The 12,205-nt window shown below is 39.5% G+C and overlaps 1 protein-coding gene across 3 annotated transcripts in view; it reads left to right on the top strand.

Annotated features, from left to right (window-relative positions):
• The window catches only part of LOC127434183 (contactin-associated protein-like 2), a 508,727-nt gene that overhangs the window by 419,369 nt on the left and 77,153 nt on the right, over positions 1-12,205 (top strand). For all 3 annotated transcript variants that reach the window (XM_051686737.1, XM_051686736.1, XM_051686738.1), the window contains one exon: positions 1,194-1,364. In XM_051686737.1, the coding sequence (XP_051542697.1) occupies positions 1,194-1,364 (171 nt within the window). The remainder of the gene's footprint in view (positions 1-1,193; positions 1,365-12,205) is intronic.

Here is a 12,205-nt window from a genome sequence, read left to right as displayed (position 1 = left end):
GAGATATAGGTATGTAACGGGAGCCAGCTGGTACGTGATAGCTGTGCAGTATGTGTAAACCTCACTCCCCTGGCCTCAAGAGGTGCACTAGCAACTGATGCTAGAGGTTGTAGCCTTTAGCTTCCTCATTAGCATGCCCGCCTCCCATGCCACCGGTTCGAATCCCGCTTGGAGCAGGTCGAGCAGGACCGGGTACAGGTATAAAGATAATGCACGTCTCTCTGGAATGCAGGACGCTTGAGCAGTTTGAACGCATCAGTACACGACGGGGGTCCTCTTCAAGTGTCTCACTGTCCAACCATTTTATGCTTCAATAGGGACCACAAAGCCTTCAATACGGGATGCTTTGGTGCCTGCTAAAATACAGGACAAAAGGCATCATGTATGGGACGTCGTAATTTTGGCCAAATGCGGGACAGTTGTAAGCCCTAGCAGCAACAAACATTGTATCTGCGTCCTCTCCCATTTTTTAAGCTGTTGTCTGTGACGAATGTGTTCATATTTGGATACTGCCCTCATGAAAAACATATAAATTGGCAAAACATCCTTTGCTAAACACTCACGCACGGTGAACGCAGGCAAGTTTGCATCATTACTATGACATCTAATGTGGAATTGCTAGCAAAAGCAGAAAACAATCACATTTGTCCACATATAACCTGATTTGAGAAAAAAAATCTGATATATCCTGCTGTGAGAACAAAGCCTTTTTAACCCTCATATAATTTCAAACCTGTATGACTTTCTTTCTTCCAGAGAATCTTTGAAGAATGTTGACACTGCTCTTTTTTTCATAAACATCTAATCTTGTTCCACAAGTAAAAAAAAAAAATTAAAAAGAGAGAGAGAGAGAGAGAGAGAGAGAGAGTGAGTATTATGGATTGGAACAAGATGAGGGTGTATAAATGATGACAGAATTTTCATTTTTAGGCGTTGCTGGTCCACCAACTTGACCAGCACCAAACCAGCATAAACCAACCTGTACCTGCATGGGAATTTATGCTCATGTTAGTTTTTATGCAGCGAAGAAAGGCGATAAGTCATTCTGTGTTAGATAAAGCTTTGCTTTTGTGATTTTCATGAAGATTTAATGTGGTTCATCTCTCAGGTATTAGATTAAGGGGATCTTGACTGCAGACTTTTGTGACAGAATTTAAACTCAACTTTGGCCTGATCTCTGGTTTGTTTTACAGGAAGCTACTGGAATGCAGCGTCCTTCAATACACCCTCCTCATATCTGCACTTCTCCACTTTTCAAGGAGAAACAAGTGCTGACATCTCATTTTACTTCAAGACCTCCGCTCCCTATGGCGTCTTCCTAGAAAACCTTGGGAACACAGATTTCATCCGTTTAGAGCTGAAATGTAAGAGCCTGTTTCGTTCTCTCTTTGTTTCTTCCTCTTTTAAATCTCCCTCTCGCTGTCTGTTCATTTCACTTTCTCTTTCCTTGAGCCTTCTCTTCTACTGTCATTCTGAATTCTGTGGTTATACACGTACTGCAGTGGAATGATAAGTTTGAAAAGAGGAATTGCTGGGCGGACATTTCCTGTGCTGCCAGGATCAAATCAGAAAGACTCTTACTTTATGACTTCTTCCTGATGGACTCCTGTGCCCAGCTATTGTGATTAAGTCTCTATTTGTAGCACTGATTACAATGCATTTGCCTGAAATGTTCTGCTGATTGTTCTCAGTTGAATATAAATGGAGGCTTCAGGAGAAGAAAGACTTTAAAGACTCTGGAATTGCTCATACATAAATTTTCAATTCACTGAAATATCAGATTATTGTTTCTCAAAAATGGCTAGATTATGGATGAAGCTGCATAACTGAGCAGTTAGCTAGTTAGATGGATTATTCAAAGAGCCCCTGTACAGACCTGCAAAAAAAAAAAACTGCTGAGGGCAAGATTTTGTGAATAACGACTTAAATTGTAGACAAGAAGACTTAAAAATATATATATTTTTATAACACACAAGTGCTTTTACTGTGCTTTTGTGTTGTTAGTCTTTAAGGGCACTCGACAGTGTCCATCACTATTTCTTTTTATTGTATGGAAAAGGGCACCCTGGAAAAGGGTTCATGTTCCACTGATGAAAGAAAGTCATATGGGTTTGGAACTACATGAGGGTGAATAAATGTTGACAGAATTCCAAGGTAAATTTTCCCCATGTTTCATACATTTTCTCTATGAAAATGATTATCTGGGCTGCAGGATTTTTCCCCCTCAGCTCTTACACCCTCACCCTTGCTCACAAGCATATGCACACACACACATTCCTGAGCCAGGAGTGCATTCTCTAACCAGCTGTATCTCCCCAGGCAGCGGTGTATTTCTCTCTAGGGCTCTAAAGAAGCACACTGAGGGAAGAAAAGCAGCTTAGTGGCTCCATTTGTCAAAACTGAACCTCCTTCAGCCTCCCTGTCCTTAACTCAGGGGCATGAAAGTACAGAATGCCATGGTTGTGAGGACGTAATTTCCCATGCACTCTCCTTTACAGTTAGTTCTGGTCCTCTAATCTGATTGGATGAGCAGCGTTACAAGAGTGTTGATATTTTGTATAACCACACCAGGATGCTTCACTGTTTGTTTCAGTCCATAGTCTGTTTGCAGAATTCTAGACAGGCTGCCAGTCTGTGTGCTGCTCGACAATACACAACGATTAAGCCTGCTTTGGCTTCATTTGGAACTAATTTTATTTACGGAGCAAAAATAAACATAAGAACTGGCCATAATTGTGTCTAAAATGTAAATTAGTAAATATGAACCATTTTGTTGTACTGAATATCAATATTTATCAGTATTATATTGTGTGATAATGTGTAAATACATTCCTGAATCCACACAAAACATTCCATTGTTTTAACACCATGCTGCTTTTCCCTTTTTTGGACTAAGAGGAGAAGCAAATCTTTTTTTCTCTCTCTCTCTACTGTTTTAAATACAAATAGAAAAATAAAACATTCAGGTGAGCCCGAGCAGAGAGAACTGCGACTCGCTTAGTGCTTTCTCAGAGTGGTGACAGCAAAACATCAATCATTTGATCAAGGGGTGCAGGGAGGGATGGCCAACTGGGCATTATGCATACAGCATATGTAAAAGTCTGCAGACCCATCCATGAAGATGACAGCCCTTCCAGTCCTGAGTGTTTGTGCTGCTAGCAGGGCATGGATGCATACAAAGTGGCCCTGAATGAGGCTGGCATGATCACAATGTGAGGGAATCAGGAAGGCATTAGTGCTTATTGCTGCTCACTTTGTCCAGCAGTGCCACACTCCTCCCTAGAGCAGGAGGTTATTGGCATCAGAGAAAGACAGGAAGGGTCTCAACATGACAGATGTGCTGCCATTTAATATTCAGCATTCACTAAAGGGTTCTGCCCAGCTACAGTTTCTGCTCATAAGCAAGAGGGCAATGCCTGTAAGACAAGGAAAATTGCAAGTGCGATATCTCCATTATGTCAGTTGTTTTTCCTAGATAAAAATGAGATTAAATTGAGAGAAAATGGAGTCTTGTGGTGAATTCTCCTGATTTTCACATTTTTCTCCTGTGTAAAAAACCTCCAGTAAAAACAGTTTTCAGTAGAGTTTCAGAGGAGATCTCAAAAATGTCACAAACTGTGCTTGAATTTTCAAAGATATCAGTCTACAATCAAAAGTCAGGGATTAATTTAAGGCTGTCAAATTAAGGCGTTAATTAATTGCACCGAATTAACGTGCTAAATCAGACCTCTGACATTTGATTAAAAAAAATCTACACAATTAATCATGCCCCCTGATTGTACATAAATTCCATAATAGGGAATTTTTCAATCAACGGAGCAATTTAAGTATTTATTTATTTATTTATTTATTTATTTATTTATTTTGCGAGTTGCAGTCAGCAGGTGGCAATAAGTGCAATTCCAGTTGTACAGACAATGTACAGCTGTACCGGCAACAAACAGTTTTGTATGATCTATATTTGGGGGCATTTTTCAACAAATATAATATGTGATTGATTGTGATTAATTAATCGACATAGCATGTAATAAATTCAATTAAAAAATGTATTCGATTGACAGACTAATTTAAATCTGAATGCAAACAGGACCACATAATTTGGGCTACACTATCAATATTAATGTTATACTATATTGTACTTTTACTATAAACAGTTGTCTTCACTTGTCAACAGTCAACTATCATTTCATTTGTGGGTATTTCTATATCCCCTCTGGAGTTTTAGGACAAACATTTGAGACAAAGTTGGTACTAATAGCTGCAGTGTGTAATTTTTGTCCCTTTATTGACACCAAATGGAATTGGAAAAATAATGACTGTTCCAAAGTAGTTTCAAAACAGACCATTGATTGAGTCAACATTGTTGTTGTTTATTTTTTATTTGCAAGCAAACAGATCACAATCCCATTTGGTGCCACTAGGGGTGCAGAAATTACCAACTGCACCTTTAAATAAAACATAACTACAAATTCTTTAAAAAAAATAAAATAATTAAAGAACAGACTTCAATTGTCATTTACATGACCACATCTGAGAGAGTGAGAAAGAGAGTAAAGACGGGTAAAAAAAAAAAAAAAAGTTCAAGAGTGCATGTGTGTATATCAGTGTCTGAGTTTAAGCCTCTGTGTCTAGCAAGCTTGTCAACCGCTCTGCTAGGTCATCTTCAGCAGCACCCAGTGTAAACACTCCAGAGCTTTTCTCTAAAGCTGGATATTCACCTTCTGCATGAATCCTTCCTAAAAAGAAGAGTAATCAGCCCTGGCTTCAGGCCTGTGTGCAAGATTATGAGTGCATTCATACCACTTGTGTGTGTGTGTGTGTGTATTTGTGTGTGTGTAGGCAGAGGAGCAGTTTGTGACATTCAAGCTCTCTGCCTTTTTTCTAGCCTTCCATTATGTCTCATTGATTTATGCCCTGACTCCTAATACTACTTCCTTAGTTTGGCCAGCCTGGTTTTCTTCATTTACGGCTCAAAACTGAAGCCCAGTGAAATTCACTCAGGGCATGAAATGAGTGGAGGGTACCACGTTGAGTTAGTGTTGAAAAGAGTTGAGTTGCAGTTTGATTCCAAGAATACATCTACTGTAGATGCCCTGGCCATTCTGGCTTGGTGTCAGACTCTGAATCAAAAAATATTTTTCTTTCTTTCTTCTTTTCACTCTTTTTTTTAATGGTTCATGTATTATTTAGAGCTTTGAATAGAATTGATTATTTTGAGAGGCGTCAAGCACCTAATTTTATAGAAGGCAGGATAAGACGTGACTAACGAAAAAAAAATATTTGTGAACATTTAAGATGAGTCGGTGTATTAGTACACATATTACTTTTTTCTTTTTTTTTAGCATTTTTTTTTAATTATTTACATTCAAAATCCATTTGATTCCCATTTAAACAGTTAAATCCAACTCAGTAAGCAAAAAAAGACCACACCTGGATAATATTAATAAAAATATTAATAATGTTCTTTTATGGACTAAATGTTTTCATTTCGGTTCCTTCTGAGCAGAAACATAATTTTTTTGTTTCTGTTCCAGCGTTCCGCAGCCTCCTTTCCAAATGGTTACTGATTAGAACAAAATAAGAGAACGGTTAATAATCTTCTTTTTAAAAGTAACTTGTAAAGTCATTTTAAAACTATCTATAAAATACTCACATGAGATTGGGACTCCAGTCATATCAGTAACCTTATAAAAGCTGTTTTCTTCTACATGGAGAGGGTCCTCTTATGGGGGCAGCCATGTTAGGCTCACATGACAGGCCAAACAGTATTTGCTTAATCTCAGTAACCACTCTGTTATTAGACAGTTTCAGTCATGGATTTGAAATTAAGAAAATATACTGTGATTAACCCTTTGGTCTTTGGTTTCATGAAAAAAATATCGGAATAAAATTAACCAGGTTTTCTTTTTTTTTTTTTTTTTGTAATAAAAATGTTGTTGTTAAATCATACAATAACAACGAAATGCAAACATACATATATATATATAAAATCAACATTTAAACCCCACAACCCGGATATTGGGACGCACCAGCTGACCTCCAACCCCTCAAAATAACCTGCCTGGTGATCATCACACAGGTCAGAACCCAGTTCTCTATATGGCCATACCCCACATCGATGACCGCCCCATTGCCCAGAACACAAATTCTGAGGCAAAATGAAACCCGAGTGCCAACCACATCGCACACAATATTCTGAACCTTCGACCAGAATTTCTGGATCTCGACACACCACCAAAAAACATGGGCCATGTCTTCATCCTCCGATTGGCATCTCCAGCAGGTGGGTGTGTCTTTAAGACCAAGCCTATACAGTCTAGAGGGGGTCCAATAAAATCTATGCAAATTTTTAAATTGTATAAGATGCACCCTTGCATCTCTAGATGCAGACTTAATGTTTTTAAGAATCTTAGCCCACACTCCTTCCTCCAATGCCAAGTTGAAATCTTTCTCCCAAACTCTCTTGAGAGAAGTTAAGGCTCCGTCCCCCATACTCTGAATTAACAGGGAGTAGTACACTGATGCCTCATGGCCTTTTCCAAAAGCCGCAATCACCTCTCCCAAAGCATCTGCCTCCTTAGGGGGGTGTGTGCTACTCCCAAAAATAGTACAAAGCAGGTGGCGCAGTTGTAAATACCTATAAAACTGAGGTCTGGGGATCCCAAAATGTTGGACCAAGTTTTCAAACGATCTCAACACTCCACTTTCATATAGGTCACCGAGTGTAGTAACCCCCTTCACAATCCACTCTGGCCAGCAGAAAGGGGACTTGCCAATACACAATCTTGGGTTCTGCCATATGCTCGAGGCAACATTTAAATAAGTGTCCAATTTAAACAATCTGGACACTTTAGTCCATACCGAGTGTAAATGCGAAATAATGGGTGTAACTTAACTTTTCCGATTAGTTTGATAGAGATGCTTTGTAATGACGAAATAGGGGCAAGAACTGCCTGTTCAATAACAAACCAGGGAGGGGCTCTCTCAGGTGGAAGTGACCAATAAGCCAAATGTCTGAGACTGAACGCATAGTAATAAAACAAAATCTTGGGTAGGCCTAGCCCACCTTTGTCTATCGGCCTATGTAACTTATTAAAATGCAATCTGGGACGTTTACCATTCCAAATGAAGAACTTCGCTATGCTATCAAATTGCTTGAAATAAGAGAGGGGGACATGTAGAGTGAGCGATTGTAGCAGGTAGTTACATTTTGAATACAATTCATTTTAATAACATTAACCTTCCCAATCATCGATAAATATAATGAAGCCCACCTGCCCACATCGCTCGAAAACCTTTTTATTAAAGGGTCAAAATTAACACTAACTAAATCAGACAAATTTGCTGGGAATTAAATCCCCAAATACTTAATGCCCTGTATGGGCCACTGGAAGGCGCCTGGCTGGAAAGCCGTTACTGGGCAGTACGCTGTCAGAGCCAAAGCTTCGTATTTAGACCAATTGACTTTGTATCCTGAGAACTTGGAATAGGAATGAATAATTCTGTGGAGGCAAGGCATAGATCTAGTAGGTTCAGAGACAAATAATAAAATATATTCTGTGTAAAGCAGAAGCTTATGCGCCACACCTCCCGCAACCACCCCTGGAAAATCATCCTCCTTTCTTATTGTGGCCCCAACATTAATGCAACAATAATACCCCGAACTTCCCACCGAACAAAACAAACAGAAAAAAGAAAAATGTGCGCATTAACCCCACGCACGACAGCGCTAATTGCGTCCATGTACGCCTACGAGAGTCCATGTACGCCTACGAGAGCCCCCACGATAACTTTGCCATCGGACTGCTCAATTTTGCCTCACAAATTTGTAAGGCAAAATTACATAATGTCAAATATTTTGTAAAACAAACCCCAGCCAATAGGCAGAATAAACACAAAGAACATGTAGACTCATTCACAGAACTGTCTCAAAGGTGTGTTCCTTCATAAAACAAATTCCAGCCGATATAAAGCCGTTCAGTTTCCTCGATCAGACAAACGAATCTTCAGTGAGCCAGCTGATGAGTGCAGCAGATGACATAATCATTCCAATGTCCCATGAAAATACTCCACAAATCATACTCCAGCCAACAGGAGGCATAAGCACAAGGAACTGACAGATTCATTCATAACTGTCCCGAAGTAGTGTTGTTTAACAAAACAAGCTCCAACCGCTAGGCGGAATCAGCACAAAAGGGAACGAAACACGCATCACGGTTCCTCGGATGGTCAAGAGTCAGTTCACTCAGAGGCTGCATAAAAGTATATCCCATGATTTACACAGTCCGCCAATTTTATAAAAGACATCCTTTGTGTGGGCATGTAGATATTTTGCGGTCATCCGTAGTGTCTATTCTCAATCTGCCCAGGAACTTCATTGTAAAAGTGATCTTCCGTCAATGCAAAAGTTTCTTTAAGGAAAAGTGTTAATTCACAAAACAAAACAAACTCCAGCCGCTTGGCGAAACCAACGCAAAAGGAAACAAAAATGGCACCCAGCTTGCTCCGAAAGCCACAGTATGTACTGTGAGTCAATCCACTCAAAAGAAAAACACCCAATGGTTACTCACCCATTGTTTCAATAAAAGACATTGCCTGATTGGGACATCTGAAGCCGCCCTTGGTGTTTATTCTCAGTTTGGCAGGGAACATCAGAGCAAAAGTTATCTTCCGCTGATGTAAGAGTTTCTTGCATTACTTAAACCGATCGCATATCTCTCTTGTCGAGTTCGCAAAGTCCGGGAACAAGAAAATATTGTAATTCTTCCAAGAAAGCTTTCCTTTGCCTTTCGCCTAGCGCAACACGAGATCTTTATCAGATGATCTAAAAAATTTGGCCAGAATCAATCGGATCAGAATTTGGCCTTTCTCCCTCAGCAGATCTGTGAGCTGGGACTCTGTGAGCTCGCTCGATTTCCAGCTTGTGGCGTGTTATGTCGAGCAGACTCGGGAAAAGCTCGTCTAGGAATTTCACCATATCTCTGCCCTCCTCATGCTCAGGAATTCCAACAATTCAAATGTTATTCCTGCGCTTCTGTTCTCAAGATCTTCAAGCTTTCAAGAACACGTTCCAAATCAACTTTGGTCGCGGGCGAATTAGCGGCTAATTCCCTCTCTGATGACTCCAAATAATCGATTAGTTTTTCAACATCTGTCACTCTTGTGACTAGCTCAGAGAATTTTTTTCCATCGCAGTAATCAATCGACATTTTACAGCAAGATCCTCCAAATCCACAAGTACCTTCGTCAACATCACCGACATGTTGGACAGTTGATGCTGGATTCCTTCTCCTGCCACGCCATCCAAATCGAGTCCCCAGTCCACAGGCCTGTCTGGGCTTTCATCTTGAACCCGTAAGTGTCCTTTAATGTCTCCAGAGCCCGAGGATTTTGACTTCTTTGCCAGGTTTACCTCAAACAGTAAATGTGTAACTGGGTGTATCGAATTTCACCAGATTATATCATGAAAATAATTTTTAAAATTAGCAAAGTGCGCAGAGCTGTCTCTCACACATCTGCCCTTTGCATGGCGTCACGTGGCTCCAAATTAACCAGTTTTTAACCGGTCACTAACATTTAAAAATAATGTTTTCTCTCCGGAACAATTGAAAGGAATTTGGTTTCCATTTTCGGTTACGTTCTGCTAAGTATTTTGTTCATTTTCTGTTTTTGTCTTCATTCCTTGAACCGTTTTTAGTCCCTGTTCTGTAGCTTTTTTGTCTGGTGCACCCACAAAAAGCATATCAAAATGCTACCTCTATAGTGCTGACTGCCAATGAGACCTGAGCACAAGCCAAAATCTTTAGATTCACAATTGGTCACCCCCGTTGATCCCATAAAAACAATGCATGTCTAATCTCTAATATATCTCCCTCTTTATACTGGAGCCTTCTATTGGCATGATCAGTCACAATCTCTCTACTGTAAACCTGTCATCAGCCCGTGGGTAAAAGAGAGCATCTCTGTGGATGATTGATAGGTAAATGCCAACTGTCTGCTTCATAGGGTCTGTTTTAGCTCAAACATTCTCTGCCACTCCCTCTCATCTCTGTGCTGGGGGAATCTTTATCTCACATGATATCAACCGTATTTGAATATTTAACAGAGCTTTTCTCTCTCCTCTGTTGTAAACAACACTGCGCTTCCGCATTTTTTCATATTTCACGCATCAGTTCTCGCGTGAACTTGCCAGCGCGCTTACATCATATGAAAAGCTGCATGACCTCGACCCTCATAAACGCACATTTGACAGGTGGCCAGTAGCGAAGATTTTTAGTGAAAAAAGTTTTAAATATTGATCTATTTCTTACACACATAGCGTTTCACTTCAGAAGACATTAGTTAATCCACTGGAGTCGTATGGATTAATTTTATGATGGCTATCCACCTTTTTCCTACATCCTGTGATGCTTAGCACGAAATGTGGCCGTTACTTCTGTTATCAAGTAAACACAGCTGTTGTTATGGCGTACGTCCATTCAGTCTTTCGTTGCAGTGTTGGGATTTTGAAGAGAGCGTGTCTGATTTCATGATGACATATACATCAATCACAATATCAGTGTGTTACTGAACGATAATAAACTGCAAAAATGTAATAAAAGACACAAAAAAAATGCCAAACTACCACCCCTGCAAACAAAACCGGCACGCTGTTTCTCCCAGATGCATTTGAGATTTAATCCAAGCACGAGCAGAATTATCCGTTGTTTTTAGTGGTGTACCTGTGTTAGTTCAGCATCAGATGTGTGTGCTTGTCATCTTGTCATCCTGCATGTTCAAATCAGACAGACACACTGAGGAAGAGCCGTAAAGTTCTCGTCTTTGGGTATGTAATCACTTTGCAAGTTTTCTGATCGGGCGGTTATTTCCTTTTAAATCCACACGTAAGTTTAAAAATTTGTTCAGCAGGTGATTGACTGTGAAGTGGTGCTTCACTACCATCCGGGACGCATCAGGACGGAGTTTTAAACCTCAAATGCAATGTGGTTTTTGTGATCCAATTACAAAACATTTTGCACCCGTTTACAACTATATTTAGCACTGACTATTTAGAAACGGGGTCTAAAATGACCGCAGCCAGAGCTAGGGAATGCTATAGAACGATTTACGGCGGAGTCGCACCCACATTCGTTTCCCCTTTAAGACCCCCAGGAAAAAGGTGGATATGTGCTTTTTTGAGCTTCAAAATTTTGCCACCCATTTATTTGCATTGTACAGACCTACAGAGCTGAAATATTCTTTCAAAAATCTTCATGTGTTCTGCTGAAGAAAGAATGTCATACACATCTGGGATGCAATGAGGGTGAGTAAATCATGAGAGAATTTTCATTTTTGGGTGAACTATTAATTAATTTAATTGTTTTTCTATGTAAATATGTGCTAGATGGACGTATTTGACCTTTGTACCACGTCTCGCTGATTTGTCTCACTCAGGAGTGCCACATTTTGGAGACGCTGTGTCAAATTCAGAGAACTTCAACTTTTAAATATGCATCTATAAAAACCTGCATCCTGTTCTGTTTTTAACGCTGACTTTAGCTTTTTTTAAATGGAATACATAGACTATTGCCTACATCAGACAACTAACAAAGGACAATGCATCTATGTGAACTTCTGCAGTTAATCCAGGATGGACTTCAAAGACATTAGTCATTAATCTTACAGTTCATACAAAATCTAAACATTGGCCCTTAACACTTACTTAGTTTACTAATTTTAAACCATGACTTGCACTGCACACAAATAACTAAAATTGGCATTTTATTCTTGCTGTTTAGCCAGAGTGGAACTGGCCCTCACAGTGAGCCTGGTTTCTCCCAAGGTTATTTTTCTCCATTAACCAACATCTTATGTAGTTTTGTGTTCCTTGCCACAGTTGCCTTCAGCTTGCTCACAGGGTTTCTAAACACAATTATTATTTAATTATTTAATTATTTAATTTTTATACACAATTTACAATCATATTTAATCAAACTACACAATGATCATTCTAAGACTTTATAGATATTACAGTTAAATTTTTTGTTAATGCATGATTTGCGCTATACAAATAAAAATGACCTGACTTTTAGCAGAAAAACACGTTCAGTCTGAACAACCCCTAACTGTTTTCCCTTTATGTCTGGTGTATAGCAGAGTGGTGTTTAATTATGGAAGATTCCACTGTTTTCACAATCAAATTCAAATTCATTGAGCTGCTTCTCTT

This window comes from Myxocyprinus asiaticus, chromosome 44, assembly GCF_019703515.2.
Source record: "Myxocyprinus asiaticus isolate MX2 ecotype Aquarium Trade chromosome 44, UBuf_Myxa_2, whole genome shotgun sequence".
In the NCBI taxonomy this organism is placed as follows: domain Eukaryota; kingdom Metazoa; phylum Chordata; class Actinopteri; order Cypriniformes; family Catostomidae; genus Myxocyprinus; species Myxocyprinus asiaticus.
The sequence above is the reverse complement of the archived record's forward strand: the minus strand, read 5'-3'. Positions and strand labels throughout refer to the sequence as shown.